The sequence below is a fragment of the Manacus vitellinus genome, unplaced genomic scaffold (genome assembly GCF_001715985.3).
Source record: "Manacus vitellinus isolate BGI_N305 unplaced genomic scaffold, ASM171598v3 scaffold_15_pilon, whole genome shotgun sequence".
Taxonomy (NCBI): Eukaryota; Metazoa; Chordata; class Aves; order Passeriformes; family Pipridae; genus Manacus; species Manacus vitellinus.
This window is the reverse complement of record NW_021939122.1, coordinates 14,776,166-14,795,078: the sequence shown is the minus strand read 5'-3', so window position 1 is coordinate 14,795,078 and position 18,913 is coordinate 14,776,166. Positions and strand designations below refer to the sequence as shown.

The following is an 18,913-nucleotide window of genomic DNA, read 5'->3' as shown; positions in this document are numbered from 1 at the left end:
CCCCAGAGCTCTGCAGTCAGATGGCTGTGATGTCCCTCAGAGAAGTGTGATATGCCAAACTGGCCAAGGGACTGAGCTGGGGGCAAAGGTCTCATATTAGCACTGAAGCAGCAGAGCAAGCACCAGCACAAGCATGTGAGTGCATCCCTCTGGGAGGCAGCATTTACATCCACTCTGACTTGGATGATGGTTCTTCCTTCTGCAGGGAGGAGAGGTAGACTGAGACTAGCCAAAAAGAGGGGAACCCTGCCCTGTGCAGGAGCATAAACCTCAGGCTCCTCTGCCCAGACATGGCAACAACCCTTTTTCAGGCCCCCACAGGGCTCTGGCCCTCTGTCCTTCCTGAATCCCAGCCTGGCACCTCCCTCTGCTAACACTATCCACCAACACACTATGCTTATAGCTCAGGATGAGCTTCTCTCCAAACCCAAAGCAGCTGCCTTCTCTCTCTGTTAAATACCTGGCCCCTCTGATCTTTTCCAGCTGACATGGTCAAATCTGCCCAGGCCAGCAGTCCCTGTGTTAACCCCTTCAGTCCACTGCCCTGGTTCTCATAGCAAACATCATCAGCTCTGCATCAGCTTCCCCATCCTTAAGAAACAAAGCTGCTCATTCTCTCAGATGGGGTTTGATTCCCTCAGATGGGGTTTCATGAGAGCTGTTGGCTACTCTGTTCCTGTCAAGGTTGTAGATTCAGTGCTCAAGACATGGCCATTCTCACTAAGCCCAGCAGCCTTTCTGTTTGGGTGCTTGTGTGGGCTGAGAGGCAGAGAGCACCTTCTAGAGATCTCCAAAGGAAGCGATCAGGTCTTTCAGAAAAAGAATTGATCATCTGCCTTACCTCCCTGGCTGCTGGTTCCCATGTTTGGGTTTCCTAGAACCCAGCTAGGGCTGCTGCCACATCCCCCTGACACAGGGAAGAAATCCAAGGCTCATCTGCAATGACCACCTCATTTGTCAGATTTTCTCCCCTGGGGTAAAAAGTTACAAACAGATGGACTCCACAGGGCACACATGCTTTGCAACCCAGAAAACTACCGTATGTTTTTCAACTTGATAACTTGGAATTGCACCTTATAAATGTGCTGCAGTGATGAACCAGAAAAGGCCTAAAAACTTCAAGATGAAAAGGGGCATGAACTGGCTCAGAGATGCTGGCACTTTGAATTATTTTTTTTCATTTAAAAAAGTGAAAAGACAAGTATTACCCACATGCCCTAGTTTCTGGTACCCAGAGGCACTGCAGGCCCACCCACAAGCATCACACCAGGGACAAGGCATCCCATGTGGTGTGCCCAGGAAGGAAGTGGGGGCCATGCCTAGTTCAGATTTTCATCTTCAGCAAGATGGCAAATATTATATAAAACATGTATGAATCAAAACAGAAGTGCCTGCCCAGCTGCTGGGAAGTGACGCCACCATGACTCATGTCATACTGTTTAAAACAGTCCTCCCCCTCACCTTCTCCCCTCCGTAGAGGTGCACCTTGGTGGCTTTCAGCACAAAGCCCAGTGATACTTTCCCCCACCTCTTCTACCTCTTACATCACTTTTACACCACATCATTTTTCTCGGATGACCTCTCCTGCCACCGAGCTCTGCCAAAGCACCTTCGCAGCTCACTCCAAGTACAATATACAGCTTTATTCTCCTGGTATTTTTTTCCTTTATTATTTTTTACACTCCATAAAAACCATTGCAGGGTTTTTTTCACATTCACGAGATCTCCTGGAAATTATTGCCATTTCCCATACATATTACATATTAAAAATAATAAAATGGTCAACAGACAGACACTCATTCTGAACTCCCTGCAGACACAGAAGCCAATGCAAGCAGGAGAGAAACCATCTTTTGTGGACAAAGGCTGACTAGAGGTGATCACACACAGGCTAAGCAAGTCACATGACACTGAACAAGACCACTTGACCACACAGGATACACAAAGGGGACACTTGGGAAGGGATGGAGGAAGAGTTGGCTTGGAGCAGAAAGCTTGTCAGGTTTTTTTGGTGCGGAGTCCAGCAGTTACAGTGTTATCTGATGGGAAGTAACTCGGATGAGGATTGTGGAGACATTCAAGTATACTAGGGTTGTTCTTAAATAACAGATGGGAGGATAATAGCTCAGCAGGGTAGTTGATAGTGAGTTAAGTCCCTGCTTTAGTTAAAAGCACATCCAGTACAAAGGCAAATGTAGAAGTACAGGAAATGCCACACCTGAATGGACCTGGTTGACCTGGTTTGGTATCCAGTTACACTGTGATCAATACCTGACACTTCAGAGGCTGGAGCAGGAGAGGGGGTTTTCACCTGGTTGTGCAACAGTATCCTGGGAAAGGCCCCCCCTCCAGGCACACCAGCTCTTTGCTCCCTGAAACATGACACATGAGAGGGGAGGAGGAAAGCCAGAAAAAGAGCTGAACAAATATTCCCTCCCACCACCTCTGTGGTTGCAAAGGTGGTGCTTTTCATTTTACTTTCTCCCCTGCTGCTGCTGTTTATTGCTTAAAACTTTAAATAAGGGTCTTTTCAAAAGTAAGATGGGAAGGAGATGGGAACTGAGAACATATTAAACAGATTTCTCATTGTTCCCCAGGAATCTGGAAATACAGTAGTGGGTGCACATTGTGTGGATAAAAACCTAAAAAAAGCACTTGGTTTTTTTTTAAAAAAAGGACAATAAAAGTTCAGAAAACCTGCCACACTTAGAACACTTGCATCTTACAGTCACAACATATGACCCATGACAACCACTCCATCTCAGACTAAGTCGATGAAGTTTCTCTATTGCACGTTCATGAAATGTTCTTGTTGGGGATCACAGTTTGGATCAGAGGACCACTCCTCTGGTCTCCCCACCGTGTTCAGCAAGACGAAGATGCCGTCATGGGGCTGAGTTTCAGCTGGTGGACAGGAGAGTGGATGGGCACAGAACTCAGCACTGAGGTAGGAAAGGCAAAACACGAACCTTCAAAGTTTTTGCCTAATGTCAGTTCCTCTGCAAAGAAAGATGCCGCTTCTCTTTTGCATGAGGCGACGGGGGGGCTGGGAGTGGAAGACAAGATCTCTGACTCGTATTGTAGCAACTGGCCCATGAAACCGAAGTTGGGTGAGATCAGGCTCCGGCGCTGCTTGATGTAATCGAAGGCTTCGTCCAGTCGGAGCTTCTTGGTCTTCATGAGATAGGCCATGCAGATGGTGGGGGAGCGCGAAATCCCCGCCTCGCAGTGCACCAGGATCTTGCCCCCTGTTCGCCTGACATAATCTAGGGGGGAAAAGGCATTGCACAGGTCAGTTGTAGTTGGGATGGAGAGGACACTGTGACACACACCCAGCCCTGGACAGCGAGTATGGCACAATGCCACTCTACCAGCAAGGAGAGGTTTGCTCTCCTGTTGGGTACTGAGAGTGACATGGAGATCAAAGGACAAGGGGGACAAAACACAGCCTGTGATGGAGCAGAGCTGGAGATGACATTTGGTTTCAGAATCTGTGGATCCTGATTTGGTTCTTTTTGCATTTTTTATCAAAGTCTGTTCCTGTCCCCTTCCACGTGCCTATTTCTCTTTTGGAACAACTGACGTTGCAGAACATTGTGATACACAGATCAGGTATCTGGACAATGCTTGTGTTTGCTGTACATGCATTTCTCTGCCAGCAGCTCAAAATGATGACCCAAGCCCAGCCTGGTGAGCCCTCCCACCAGCAGGTCTTTCAAAAACTGCAGGGGCTGCCTTCCTCCCATTAGCTTTGCTAGAAAAATAGGACTTTAAGGAAAAGTCCTAACTGCCTGCTTGGCCAGCTGGCAGCAAACAGCAGTACCAGGAGGTGAACCCTTGGTGGGTACCCTTGGGTGGAGAGGCTGAGCTCAGTCTCTGGGGCCTCACCACAAAGCACACAAGCACTGGTAGGCAGTTGCTAATTACAGCCTGGTTAAAGGATGCTTGGACTTAAGTCAGGATATAAAAGGCTTATGCAAAGCACCCATTTTACACAACAGGAGCCACTGTGGTTACTAACACAACACAATGATTGTTATTAGATTGAAGAGAATGTGCTTAAAATAAGCCCTTTCCACACAAAAATACTGTTCAAAAAATAGACCTTCTCTGCTCTATTGCCTTGAGCAATATGTTCAAGCTCCAATTTATGGATAACTGTGCTGAGTGTAGAGCTCAGTGAAACACACAGAGCTAAGCAAGTTATCATTTGCCTGCCTTTGATCGTCTATCAGGGGACTGGTGCCACAACGTCCAGTTATATTTAACTACTGCACAAAACAAGGAAGACATGGATTTGAGTCATCCCCAGCATCTACACCACATGCCCAATTTTAAAAGAAAGTGAAAATTAAAGTCATCCTCAAAATCTGGGAAATTTCCAAGTGACTCAACAACTATCAGAAGGGGTTAGGGATGGGACAGAAGAGCGCCATAAATTAGTATTTCCCTAAAAGGTGTGAGATGTCCTTTATCAGGAAGGGGAAGGACTCAGAGAGCCCTCAGGTCAGGTTTTTGTAATTCTACACTGTTGAAGGACTCAAACTCAGCTAAACAGTGAGTCCAGAGAGTCTGTAACTGTGCTTTTTTCTTTCTCGCTTGAATATTCCTGGAGAGCAACAGCACTGATTTCAACATTATCTCCACCCAGGCTCAGACTGCTCCACACCACCAAACACCTTGTGGTTCTCATGGAGGACCTTCTGCTTTATGCTCCCTGGCACAGCTGGCGTTCACTTACCCACACAGCCGAACACAGGAGGATTTGGAAGGGAATGGCACAAAGTTTTCTAAAGGCACCCTAATTTTTTTGCAGTGGGGTATTTGATTACAGGGTGAGATACCAGCATGATCAAAAGCAGGAATGGAAAGAGCTCTGTGATAAGGGGGTACAATGGATTTCTAAAAGACCCTGCCTTTGGGATACCTCAGCACAGCAAGGTGATAAACTGACCCTGCTTCACCTGGCTGTTACCAGGTCTGGCATGCAAGTCCAAGAAACCATTTTTTTTCCTTTACAAAGTTCAGTAGACTTCAGTCTTATTCTATGTCTTTACTCCCTGTCATGCTGAAGTTACACCTACGCTTGCTTTGAAAAATCTAATCAGCTCACTCGCCCGGTCTGCCAGATGTTAGACAAGTGGAGCCATTTTCCTTCCTCAGCCTCCCAGCCTGGAGAGAAGGACAGAGACCTTGCTCTGAATATCACTCTTTCTTCCTTCCTCACAGAAATCCTTCTGCCAGAAGAAATGCTGGGGAGTGGAGGGAGCTTAAAAGTTTTTGTTGTGACATCCAGAAACAGACAATAGAGTGTGTCTTTCCCACCAAAGCATATTTTAAAATAAATTAATTTAAAATACATGAAGATCTGAAAATTTGTTCATTTGGACCTACCAATGAAGTCTATGGCTTCCTGGAAGTGAGAGCTGATGTCTGCTGTGTGACTGTCCTCCACTGGGATCCACTTGTAGCAATACTGGTCTTTGAAGGACTCTGAGCTCTTCCTGGAGACGTTGAGCAGGGCTGTGATGTGCAGGTTGGCGAGAAACTCGCATTTGGAAGCATGATAGGCACTACCAAGGTACAGAAAAGGCAAGATTTCGACTGGACCACCCTGGAAGAGAAGGAGCAGAAACATGTAATTCTTTTTCAAGAGTACTTGAGTCCTGAGACCCAAGAGAGCCAAGAGAGCCTGTGTGTATGCCTGCTCCCTCCCTCTCTGGCTTTTTTGGACCCCAGTGCTGCTGGCCAGTTAATCGCTCCCATGGCAAAGCCCACACTGGAAAAAAGTGTTAATTTTCTTGTCCACATCTGTGAGGTACAAAGTCAGATCCAGCCCACTCATGTGCAGGATGTTTCTGGCTCTCTTGAAAGTGCTGCCCCTCGTGATGCACCCAAAGCACTTTCATATGTGAGGCCTGCTCCCACTGAGGCTTTATCGAAATATGGGCAAGGCAGGGAGCCACATCCCAGCAGGGAGGAAGATCAGGACAGTGGAAAAAGCTGCTTTAGCTCAGTCCAGGGCTTAGCCCCTCTGGTCACATCTCCAAAGGTGAAACGAAGCAAAAAAAGTGGATCTAGGCTCCCCATCCCCCTGCACCCCACACCTCTCTGGAGTGCAGCACCCACTGCGTCACCCAGCCCGAGATGTCATCTCAGTTCCTCCTTCCTCAGCACAAGCCAAAGGCTGCGTGATGAGACCACGAAAGAAAAAAGCCACTGTCTGTCACAAGGGTTTCGGAGATCGCAGGTAACTTTCCATGATGCACAAGAGCTGCTGCCACCCCCCAGCTGCGAGAAACTGGCTTTCCATCCCCCACCCCGAGCAGCCCACACTGTGGGTCCCATACATCAGGGACAGCTGGGAACCACTCAGGGAGCAGGAGGACACCTGGTCTGGGAGGTGCTCCTGGGAGAGCAGAGGGGCATCACATGGGGACTCCCCTCAGCAGCAGGAAACGAACACCCTGGCGGAAGCGTCCTGACCGCAGGGTGACATCTCGGAGCACACACATTCCCCAGGCTGGGCGGGCACATGATGACTTCCCCCGCAGAAAACCCACTTCCCCTGTTGAATTGTGGCTCTCAAGCCTCTTCTCAGAGGCAGCCCTATGGCCCTGGCCCCCTTGCCAGCCTCAGATCCCTCCTGGGATCTCCGAGGAAGCACTGGCAAAGTGTGCTTCTTTGTCAAAAAAAGAACACTATCGGAAGCCTCTACCCTGCCCATTTTCAGTCTCCTGAGCAGGCGTGAGCTGCTGATGGCTCATGCTACCTGGGTTTGTGATAATGACAGTTCATAAATACAGTTTTGGGGCTAGATTGGGTGTTTTGCCTCCCTCCATTGCCCAATTTTGAAGCCAGGTGAAGGCAAAGCTGACCAGCAGCACATAAAGGGCAACTTATTCAGCACTTGGGCTGTCAGCCTGGACTACAACAACTTGTTGACAGCCCACACCAGCACCAGGGGCACCGGCACTCTGCCAGCCTCTAGAGCCCAGTGGCAGGTGGGAGAACACGCACAAGGGGAAGGTCATGCACCACAGCTGTGACACACACCTGGTCATAAGCAGGTTTGTGGTTGGCACTCGGCTTCTCACAGTGGCTGGCAAGATTTCTCTCTGCCTCGGTCCTCTCTGGGGAAATGAGTTTTCCATCCACACAGCACTCAGGATATTGCGAGTTAAAGGTTTCATATCCCCCTAGGAAAAAAAGAAAAAAAAAAGAGATATGAGTATTTGCCCTCCAAATAGCTGATTTAATGGAAGTGGAGGAGAAATGAAGCTCCAGCACTTGCAATGCAGTGGGATAGTACCACACAGCAATGAGCTCTTGGGGGAGGGTTAATGAAGGACAGTGCTCCCCAGGGGAAATGGGTTTGTTTAAAAGGCTTTGGGCACCCAAGGAAAAACCTCTCATACCACTGATAATTATTAACTTGCCAAAAGCCAGCAAATCCAGATTTAAACTGTTAGCGAATGTAATTCTGTTGAGCCTATCAACCATTAACTCCAGTACGGTGGGGGCTAAACTCCCTTCCCCCAGATTTTATATATGAGCAGTGTTTCCAGTGTTTGAGACAGATTATGTACTCAAGAGTCATGTTTTCTAAATCTGCCATTGCTATATATGCTGTGACAACATAAAAATATTTTATTTGCATTTTGGAATGGACATAAAGACTACAGGGGGATACTTGCAACTGTCTCATTAATCGCCACAATGCTCAAGACAGTGAAGTAATGAAGATGGTCCCACCGAAACCAATCTATTAAATAACAGCTATAAAACTTAATGAAATCCTGTGACAGCATTTGACAACTGAATAGCCCCACGTGAGCTATTCTGCATGGTTAAGTACTGTGTTCCTTTCATTCAGTGCACTGCTAATGAAAAAGAATTAATCCTATTATTACATTGTTACTCAAAGTTTGTTGTCAGCTAAATCGTTGCCTGTTTCCAGGCTGGAAATAGGCTGCACAGAAGCACACAATCTCCAAAAAGAATGTGAATATGTCAGGTAGCAGAAGCAGCCTGGAAACATCAGTAGTGTGCCACATGTCTGCCACCTGTGCTTTTTCAGAGCAGAAATGAATGGCGAAAGCTCATGAACAGCTACATTCAATAATCCTTCACAGCCTGGCCCTCAAGTAAACAAGGCTGGGAAAGCAAACCCTCTAATGTGATTCATTCACCTGCAACTGTTTCACCCTGATAAGCAGCGCCGGTGTGGGTGCCCTGTTGCAGGGAAGGATTTTGAAACAAAGGAAGTGGTGAAGATCAGAGCAGCCGCAGGATCCCCACCGACCTCGCTGCCAGGGCTGCCCAGTACATTCAGGGCCGCTCTGGCATTTCAGCCCTGGTATCTCATTTGTTTGCAATGTTTGAGCAGATGTGAGCTCAAATTCACGACATGCTACAGTCGCCTACTCATTCCTCGTGTTGCAAGTGGCCAGCATGATCCAAAGCCCACTGAATGTGATGAAAGTTTGTTTTCTGTGGAAGAGGGCAGGAGAGTGACTTTATATTCAACTGGCATTCAGCACCTGTACCTTTCCTCCTGCCCTCAGGCACATCCTGCCAGCTCAACCTAGAGCTCACAGCATGAAGTCAAGCAGCCAAGTGACCCTGGAGACCATGGGAAGGGGTGAGTGTTTGATAAAATGATATCCACAACAACTGCGTTGATAAAATTATATCCCTAACAACTCAGAGTGTGAAAAAACAACAAACACAAACAGCTCTACAGACTTCCCTGATCTCCAGCTGCCCTTCTTGGGGTGGACTTTTAAATCCTCTTGTTTTGCATAGCTGACCTTATCTCCCCCCAGCCACTGCCATTTCATAGGAAAAATATGTCCAGTTTATATAAATAACCATTATCCCCATTTACACCCCATGTTGTTGTTTTTACTCTTGAATTAACAGAGAGGTCTGTCCGAGCCAAATCAGCGTGTGTGTTCGAACAGACATGCATGTCTCATGTCTCTGGGGCAGCTAACACATGCAGCTGGTGAACGGTTAATTACAAGCCTTGGGGATCAGGATATTTGCAGGCCATTCTTACAGTGAGTCATCTGCTCATCCCATCCTTCAGCAATCTCCTCTCTTCCCCCTCCCCACTCAACCTAGCTTCCCTGAGGTCATTTCTGAAAATATGAGGTTGCTCATCACAGAGAGCTGAGCTGCGCTTCCATTTCAATCAATAAGTAATAGAATCGTTATCAGCACCAAGGGACAATCCGTTATTTTATCTCTCTGCAAGCTCTTCCCCCGCCACGCAACCACCCTCACGGTGCTGGGGCTGAGCTCACCCAGAATGAAACTGCACCTACACACATGAAACGTGTCACTTGAACCCTGGAAGCCAGAAAGCGAGGGAAGGAAGAGGGCCTGGCATGGAGTGGCTCTGTGCTCCCTGCCCTCCCTGAGGCGAGATCCCCAGGACTCTTAGTGACCTAGTGGGCTGGGGGTGACTTCCTCATATCTTATTGCAACAAGACCATCCTAGCACTTAAACAGCCAACACCTCCTTCCAGCTCCCCACGCCTAGGGAGAACAGGAATATAAGGAGAAACCTCAAGGAGTTGTGGTTTTGCCTTTTTTTTTTTTTCTGGGGGTTTTACAGCCTATTATTTGCAAAGTTGTTAATAGAGACCTCCAAAGGACCCTTTCTCCTGATTAGAACCTGGTGCCCCAGGGTGATTTACATCCCCACTCTGCCAAGGATCTTGCCCAGACCATGACAGCTTCCTGGGGGTCCATGGCCCCAGTGAATCATCAGTGCTGCCCACTGAGTCATTTGCTTCTTGGGCCACACCAGATCTGAAACGGAGCTGAGGACCTCACGGGCCTGATCCTGCACCCAGGAGCACTTCCAGCAAAGCAAAGGGGAACCATAGCAGGAGAAGTAGGAAACTTTCTCATACACTAAGAGGAAATGTCTTTTGCCTCAAATCAACAGGCTTTCAAGATAAGACACTTCTCAACACAAGAGGTACAAAGCAGAGCCTACATCAACCCCCCATCCCTGATAAACTGCCCACAGCCACGGTCACCACTTCAAAGCGTGGGGCTGGTACATGAGGCAGGAAGGACGATCTCGTGGCCAAACAAGTAGTCTGAGAGTCAGCAGAGCTTAATTCGACCCCTGGTTTGCCACAGACTTCCCAGAGTGACCCTGGAGATGTTTCTTAATCTCTACTTTAATGTGATCCCTAAGGATTTGACTGGCCAAGCACAGAGCCAGTATCCCTGCCCTGCAGTAGCAAAATCTGTGCTTTTGGGCTGTCAGACTCCAGGGCAGGCTGGCAGTAGCTGGACAGAGCCATGGTGGTGGCAAACCACCCGGGGAACATCCCCCCACCTCGGTACCAGACAATACTCAGGCTGGAGATGCCTCTGCCCCGGCAAGGATGCCCTCCAACTGGGTTCATCGGGGGAAAAACTAGTGTCACAAAAGGCTTAATAAAAGTGAATTAACCCTGGCCGGTGAGGACACAGAGGCAGAGTTTATTCAAGAAACATCGCCTGATTTTCTCCTCCATCTATGGCCTCATGATATAGCAAGAGGGATGTTTAGGAACTGCCACTTCGGCGTGGCTCCAGCTTCGGAGGCCCCGCGGCAACCGAGTGTGCGGTGCTACGGGCGGGAGCGGCCCCGCCCGGACACTGCCCTGCCTCGAGAGGAGGTCGGGGGTGGTCATGTGGGGTGCACTGAGAAAACAGAGAGGGCACAAGGACAAAGGTGCTGCCAGGAGAAGTGGAGGGAAGGCAGGGGCGGAAGAACAGAGAAAGGGCGCGCTGCTATGTTTGCTATGCTATTTATCGTTTTATTATCCCCGGGTTACACGGAAGGAAAACAAAGAACCGCAATCTAAGGGTTGTAATACACGTGAAGGGAGGAGGTTTTTCTGTCCCCGATGAGCCCTAGAGTTTCGGCTCCGCGTTTCCCTGCCAGTGTCGATGTGCTCGATTGACAGAGAAACTTCTCCGCCCTGGGTGGAGGAGCAGGCATCGATCCCTGAGTTTTGGGTGCCCAACGCGGGCCGCCCCAAGTCACCGCCCGGAGAGCAAGAAGCGGTGGCCTCGTCTCTCCTCTTATCTGCGAGGTTGATTTTCTTTTCCATGCAGTCCCGATGTCTCTCGCCACCGTCCCCTCCCTCCTTTGATAAACCAACTTTTGCTGTTCTTCCCTAATATTCTCTGCTTTCCATCAGCCTCTTAAACGCGCGGCGGGGGTGAGCGGAAAGGCATTTCAGCTCAGCCCGCAGAGCCTATCCGGGATTTATTTCCAGTGGGTGGAAAAGAAACAAAATCCCGGCGTTACCTCTCTGCCCTCCACCAATAATCAGGTTAACTGCGGGGCGAAGGAGAAGGGACGGGAGCACCGCGGGGCCGCCGCCAACCAGAGGAGCTTTGAGGGTCGATCGCGCCGCTCCCGCCTCCATCCCCTGCTCCCCCATCTCCCCGCCACCCCTCTCACCTTTCAGGAAGCAGACCCTGGCCCCGGCCTTGGCAGGCTGGAGAGCAGAGCATTGAGGACGATCTGGGCTGTGCTGTCCTTCTTCAGCTTCTGCCAGTGCCCCGTGCTCTGGTCCAGCACCACACGGCGGCCAGGCGGGCGCTCCCCGCGGCCCTCTCCGCCCAGCAGCAGCCGGGCCCGGGCGGCCGCGGTCGGGCACCACGAAGTGGCAGCGGCACGGCCCCGCCGCGGGCCCGCCGCATCACCACCCGAGTTCAGGTTCACATTGAGCGAGCCGCGGAGGCAGGAGGCCGAGTAAGGACAGGTAGGGCCGGCAGTCCAGCACCAGGCAGCGGGAGGGCTCCTTCCGCAGCAGCTTCCGCAGCTGGCGGCAGTCGAGGGACGTGACTTTCATGCCGGCCGAGGGTCGCGCCCCGCCACAGCCGGGGCAGGAGCGGGGAGAGCGGCGGGAGGGGTCCCGGTGGTAGCGCGGAGCCGCGGGAGCTCGGCCGGTGGTGTTGAATGGGACGGGGCGGGAGGGAGGCGCCGCGCCGAGCCCGGGTAGGGAATCCCGACCGGCGCCGCCGGGCATTTATATGAATGGGAGGCCGGGCCGTGACGACACTGCCCATATTAGGGAAGTGACGCGCCCTCCTCCCAAATATGGGCATCCCCCGCCCCGCGCACCGCCCCCCGGCGGGGATCCCCTCCCTCCTCACCCCCCCCGGCCGCGTTAGTCAGGCAAGGAGGCAGAGGAAGCTGAAAAACGCCGCAAAAATTCTCCACTCATCGGCCTGAGGCTCATCCCGGCATCACCGCTCCCCCTCCCCAGCCTGTCAGAGGAGCCGGGAAGCGTGCTGGGGGAGCGGGGGAGGAGTGGGGAAAGGATGAAGGAAGGAAGGAAGAGCAACGCCGGGGCAGGTTTCTCACACTAGGTTGCAAATGAGGCTTTAGTTCCCTTTATTCCCCTCTCACTGTGCGTTTCCTCACCCCCAGCAAAGCCTGAGCACAGGAAGGCCTGCTTGCGAGAGTACTGCTGCTTGGGGGATGGGAGCTGCCTGCTCCTACACCCCCTTGGAAAGAGCTGAGTCCCCGCTGTTTAGGCCACTGTTTGTATTTAGGCAGCTTCGGCAACTGAGTGAATCAGCATGAACTGCCTGGGGAACATCCCCGAGGATGTGGTTGCTTGGCCCGAGGTTTACTGTCTGTCAGCAAAGGAGAAAACAAGGAGTAACAGACTGGGACAAAGCAAGACGTGCCATTTCTGCAAAACTAATGAATGCTCTGGAGGAATGGGGACAGGGATGAGAGGATCACCTGCAATAGAATTGCTGGCGTGGCTGTTTGGAGAGGGTCTCATGTCCCTTTCATTGTGGATGCAAGACTGTGCCTCAAGGACTTGCAAGACTGCAAGACTACAGACCACTAACTGAGCCTTTGTCCAGATATCGTGACACTTAGACACACAGGAATTAGGAAATTTGGCACTTGCCCTTTCCTTGTAGATAAGTTTTGTAAAGAGACCGAAAAGAGGAGTGGAATTCCTAGAAGTTAGGCAAAAGGATGAGCTCCAGCCAAGCTCATTACAGCCCAGGCAGATGACAGTGGAGCAGTCTAAGAGGAGGGTATCATTTATTCTGATGGTGCCCTGAAAGAATGTTCACCTCCACAGCAGGCAGGAAGTGCCATCCCTGCCTCAAATTGCCTGCAGCTGAAACAGAGAGCCATGAAATAGACTGCGAGGAAAATGTTCAAGCTGATTGAAAGAATAGCAACTACTGGTTTTGAAGCAACAACTCCTCCTCTTCCTCTTTCAATCTCCTGGCAGCCCCCCTCATCTGGCTCTTTCTAACCTGATTCCCCTTACTCCCCTCCTCTGAGTCAGCCAGGGTACCAGACGGAACAAAAATAGAAGTAGCTTGTGGGTAGGGGCAGATGTTCAGAGCACATTGAGCGTGGGTGTTGTCTTCACCTGGCCACTGCTGCCAGAGCAGCCCAGCTCCTTCCTTTCCCTCGCACGCACCCTGGGGAGCAGATGGCCATTGCTGGAGCCACGTTGCTGGTGAGATCCACGTGCCAGGGGTGCAGTGACCTGGTTCTGCTCACACAGGAAACCTCCACACCGCCTGCACACAACCTGCTTTTCCTTCCTCTCAGCCCCCAGCTTCAGGAGCCACTTCTTCCTCCCTGAGAAGCAGCCTCATTCTTTTGGGACTCCAGCCCCCAGTAACAGCTCAGCTGGCAAACTGGTCCCAGTGTGGTGCAGGGAGGGGAAGAGAAGCTGTGGGCAGATGCTGGCGTGCTCCTCCCTGCCAGGAGGAAGGAGGGGGCCAAAGCAGTCACATGAGAGCATCATTTCCTCTCAGGAAACCCAACTGAAATGTGGAGGGGTGGGAAAGAGAGCTTTTTTTCCCCCCCACACTACTACCTGAAGTGCTACTCTGAAGATGGGGGCAAATCACCCCAGTCCAGAAAATAAACTCTCTAGGGAGTTCCTGAAGTTTGGCCTGTGCCAGTGACAGGGTGTATATCACCTGACTGACCTACCGCTGACCTTCTTCCTTTTACACACCTAATGCTGAGCATCCAAACAACTGCCTTTCAGTAGATTACAGCTCTGCTTTTGTTTCTTAATGGAGTGAGTCATGACCACCTTTTTATTAGGAGAAAATAACAAGGCTAACAACAGCAGTACTAATGCTTCCTCCCCTGCAGGATGCTGGATGCAGTGTCCCTGGCATCTCTGCCCACCAGCAAAATGTCTCGGTTGTACTTGAGAACAGATGAGCAATCGGGGCTGGTGCTGTCGGGGCTGTGGCATGGACAGGAGTACTCTTCCCTGCTGGAGCAGCTCCTTCATTTGTCGAGTGCTCCCAGTCAGAAGGGAGAAAGGGGCCTCGATTCCTGTAAATGGAAGTGGTTGAGTAAATTAAAACTGTCTCTGCTTTAGGTAGGAAACTCCCCTCCTCCCTGCAGCACTTTACATCATTCCCACTTAGGTTCTGCTGCATCTCTCTGCTCCTCCTCCCGCTTCCCCTTGGTAATCTCCCAGGCTCTATCGTCCTTTGTCTTGGGCTTTTATCGGGGCTTTCAGATCAGCTGGTTCTTTCCTTTTCTTCCAGGCTGTATTTCCCCTAACCTAGCTCATTCTTCCCTTCTCCCCTCCCCACCTCCTCCGGGCTCTTTGTTTCTGCTTGTTCTCAGTGCTGCAAAGGCAAACTTTATCACAGCAGCTGGGGAGGGGCAGCCCCAGCTCCTGGGGGGTGCGGCTGGACCTTTGCCCCAGGTAAAAGCTCCCAGGGAACAGCCTTCATGGGGCGGCATCTAGAAGGCATTGCTCAAGAGCAAAAAAACCTGAGAAAACAAACAAACAAACAAACCAACCAACCCCTAAAAACTTTGGAGAGAATAAAACTCAAAAGGAGCTTTAAAAAGGGGGCTTAGGTGAATAAATGAACGCTATTTTCTCGGGAAGCAAGAGAGACAGGATCAGCCAAGTTTCTAGGGCTCAAGTTGCCTGAGTTGAGACATGGGATGTTCTGTGCTACGAGTGTGCTTGTGACCCCAAAGAGTTAACCCCAAACCTCAGCAAGATCAAAGATGAGAGAAAGCCAGTAAACTCTTGTGCCTGGAAAGGAGACTGAGGAGAAGGCAGACCAAGGGTCAGGCAAGAGATAGGTGAGGGAGGTGTTATAGAGAGTAACCTAAATGCCATGGAGTCCTAGTCTGGGGCTTGAGCTGCATCATATCCCTGCTGGGGCACAATCCTGAACCTACATCCTCTGGTTGGTTGTGAAATGCAAGAAATTCCTCTGATGAACAAAGCATAGCACAGGGCAGCAGAGAAGATGGGTTGGCATTTCTTTAATGTTATTAAGTTTTCCATAACATCAGTTTCTATTTTTGGAGTGGCTGATGTCAAAACACTTACAGCACAAGCAGTGAGATAAGTTTGTGCCGGTAAATGGAGAGCTGGAAGACAGGTAAATTTATACCCAGGGCCAAGGTCAGCTGAGCAGTGGCAATAGGAGATTGTCAAGCTGAGACCTCATCGGTGTCATGACTTGGTCACTCATGAGATGAAGTCTAACAAAACAGATCAGATCATGAACATTAACCTTGGTATGAATTTCTCAGTCTCAACAGGATACCTGTTGCTGAAAGCTGATTCTAGAAGGTGAAAAACACTATCAGACATAAACTCGAGCTTGAATGGGAGTTGCCTGCACTCAGCATTTCTGAAAATCAGGCTGAAAGGGAATCTCAGACTTATGTCTGATTTTTACCTGACTCATGCCTACGTGACTGCAGTGACTGCTGCAAGCTTCTGTCAACAGCTGCTGTCAGGAATGAAAGAGGAATAAACCAAACCTCTTGCCACCTTTCAGAAGCCACTGTTCTTTCTGTTCCACTAGTTGACGGCTTAACCCCATGTACAGATGGACAGGCAATTTTTAAAACAAGGATTCCATTAAACTGCATAATCAAGTTTCAATTTCTCTGCTTGCCTGACGTGGCCCAGAGCATCATGAGCCATATTGATGGAGTTCTTGCCAGACCCAGTTATGAATGCAAAGAACTCATCTTCTGTTTTTCAACCACATACTATCCCTGGGGTAGCTGCAGTAATTGCTTACATGGGAAAATGATTTGTGTAGTTAGCTGCCTTTAATGTGAGACAAAGCCCTTTTGTTCTTTTATCAACTTGCCAGTTCTCATTTGTTCTTTCTCTTCCTGCCACTGTTTCCCTGCATGCATTTCTTGCCTTCTCATCCTGTCTCTTCTCTTTTCCTGGATGTATTTCCCAGGAACCTGCTCCTATTCTTCACTGGCAGATTTCCCTGCACTTGCATAGCCAACACCAGCCCAGCCAGGTTTTCATTGACATATCCCAGCTATTCCTGCCCATTGATACCCAGCCATCCTGTCATGCTGCAAGTCCTTGTGTGTGGCTACTGCTTCTTTAGACTCTTGGGAGCCACCAAATGACATAAAATATTCTTACACGTGCTATTTAATTGGCTATCAGGACAAGCATTGTGAAGAAACGCTGTATACTTTGGTCCAGACCTTTTGGAAGCAAATCTTATAATCGCTGAATCTGATTCCCTCTGCCTTGGTCTTTCTGACTGACTCATTTCTTAAGCACCAGGTTGTTGCCTAGAGGCTATAATCACATAAGTATAATCCACTCCACGGTGTGTGTTACTATGCCCACTCCACCAAGAATGAGTACAGCTCCTGGGTACAGAAATGACTTTTTAAGCTCAGAATGGAACAGCTCATGCTTTTAGCTGAGAATGTTTTGGAGCCATTTCAGTAGGCTACACAGATATAAGCAAAACAAACACATTCAGTAAAAATCAATGTGCCTCTGTTATCTATAGCACTGCCAGTAACAAGAAAAATCCCCCCCTTCCTCAAGCTTGTTCTCAGGGGTCTGCAGGCATGACACAGGCAGGACAGGGTGACAGACTACAAACTCCCTCACTCCAGCACAAATATGGCATTGCACAGCCCGTGCCCGAAAAGCTCTTTATTCCACCTTTGCAAAGAGAAAACAAACAACTAGATCTAGGCTTTGATCTACCCTCCGGACACCACCCTAGATGGTGTTTCTGGATGGTATTCGGGTCTGCTCAGGCAACTGTTGGGAAAGGGGAAGCAGCTGTAGCCGGTGGGCTGGGGGAGGCTGCGGTGACAGCAGCCCGCAAACACGCCACCCGGAGCTGCGAAGAGGAAGGAGATAAAGCAGATCTCCTCCTTCACCAGCGGTAACACGGGGCTAATGGGCTTACAGTGAAGGAAGGCACAGCTGCTGTAGGAGGAGGGAAGTTTCTCGGAGGCAGAGAGTGCTGAGCTGGGGGTGCTCACCGTGACAGGCTGCGGTTCTCCACTGCTGAGGGCTCCTGGAACAGGCTGGACAAAAAATCTGTCAGGAAAGACCTACACAGAATTGATCCTGCCTTCAGGTAGAGATGGGCTGGATGACCTTTCAAGGAGTCTTCCTACAAATCTTTGTTTTACAGGCTTATGTGGGTCATGTTCAGGCACACAAGTCTGTGACTTGGTAACTGCCCTAAAATCTATTAAATGGCAAAGTAACCTGAATTAATAAATTGATTAATTTATCTTTTGACTGAGTATCCTCTCTGCTGAAGTTGCTCTATGGTTACTTCAAGTGTTGTCTCCCTCCCCTGACATTGAATCATCCAGAGAAGAAAAAAGTAACTGGAATTAAATTTTTTTCCCCAAAATAAACCCGGTGAAATAAACTGGCAAAAGAGAGGAAATAATCTACATCTTTTGTGTTCCTTTCTCCTAGGTTCCTACTTACTTAACCTCATTTAAACTTTGTATCAGCTTATTACATCCGGTGAAAGTACACTACAGCTTATTAAAATTTAAAGCTGTTACTCCAAGGGAAAACACTGAAAGCTCTTTTATGGATTAGTCAAGCCGGCAGGATGTGGCTTCGACTTTGTATCCTTTTGATGGCATAGCCCACTTGAACATCTTTATGAAATAAATCTCCCCCATCACTTTGGGCCCATTATAGTTTTCATTCTGTGCACCAAAGCGTTTTGTGCCAGTAGGACTATGTTCCACCTCTGTATTTCACAGGCAAAGTAAGAGGGTATTGTATACTAACCCCTGAAATACGTAGCTATATTTAAGCTAAGGTTAAGTGGAAATAAATGATAACAACAGTGCTGTTCACTTAAAAACATGAGAGTTAAAAATATTGGATGATACCTGCCACACATTTGTTCACCTGTGTCTCACCTGAGACCAGCAGGACCTCAGTGATAATTTGTACTGTTATTATCAAACACACAGTTGAACCATTGCAGTGCCTTGGCTTCTTTTAACTCAACTTTGCTTTGGAAAATCTTCCCAATACAATGCTACTGCTTATAGTATAAGTCTTCACCACAGTTTCCTACTGACCGAAAAGAGCCCGGGGGGTGACACAGCTGATTTCCTCTGCAGATATGGCAAACGGCCTCTTGCACAGGAACTCTTGCAATAAAAACTGCCTCTTGCCACTCCGTTTGCAAAGTGCATCCCCAGCAAGGTATGAACAGAGCTGTCTTTTATTTGCTCATGTTCCTGAAAAGGGTGATCTTTGAGAAAGACGCCGTTCCTATATGGCTTACTTTTAAATGAGCTCCTCCAGTTGATTCTTTGGCTCACACAAGTGCAGGAAGGGCTTGAGTCCCCAGCCCTCTTGTCCCTCAGCTTCAAGTGTGTTTAATCTCACTTCCTATTACTTCTTCTCTGAAGCCTTGGGGGCCTGGAAGAGGCCAGTGTATCAAATTTAAAAGGGGGATTTCCAGGTTTATTATGAATCTCTTGTTTAATGACAGAGAAAATAACCTTCAAAGCCAGGCTCTTCCCATAGCCCTTCCCAAGTTTCTGCTGGGAAATGTCCCTTCTGGCAGGGACTGC

At 49.3% G+C, this 18,913-nt stretch overlaps 1 protein-coding gene across 1 annotated transcript; it reads right to left on the bottom strand.

The window, feature by feature from the left end:
- Window positions 1-1,654: 1,654 nt before the first annotated feature.
- DUSP5 (dual specificity phosphatase 5) lies at window positions 1,655-11,900 on the bottom strand. The gene is given in 8 exon segments (XM_029958534.1): window positions 1,655-3,266; window positions 5,395-5,614; window positions 7,057-7,199; window positions 11,483-11,510; window positions 11,513-11,695; window positions 11,698-11,730; window positions 11,732-11,779; window positions 11,781-11,900. Coding segments are annotated over 8 exon segments (1,152 nt in total). The 5' UTR covers window positions 11,877-11,900; the 3' UTR covers window positions 1,655-2,865.
- Window positions 11,901-18,913: the final 7,013 nt, after the last annotated feature.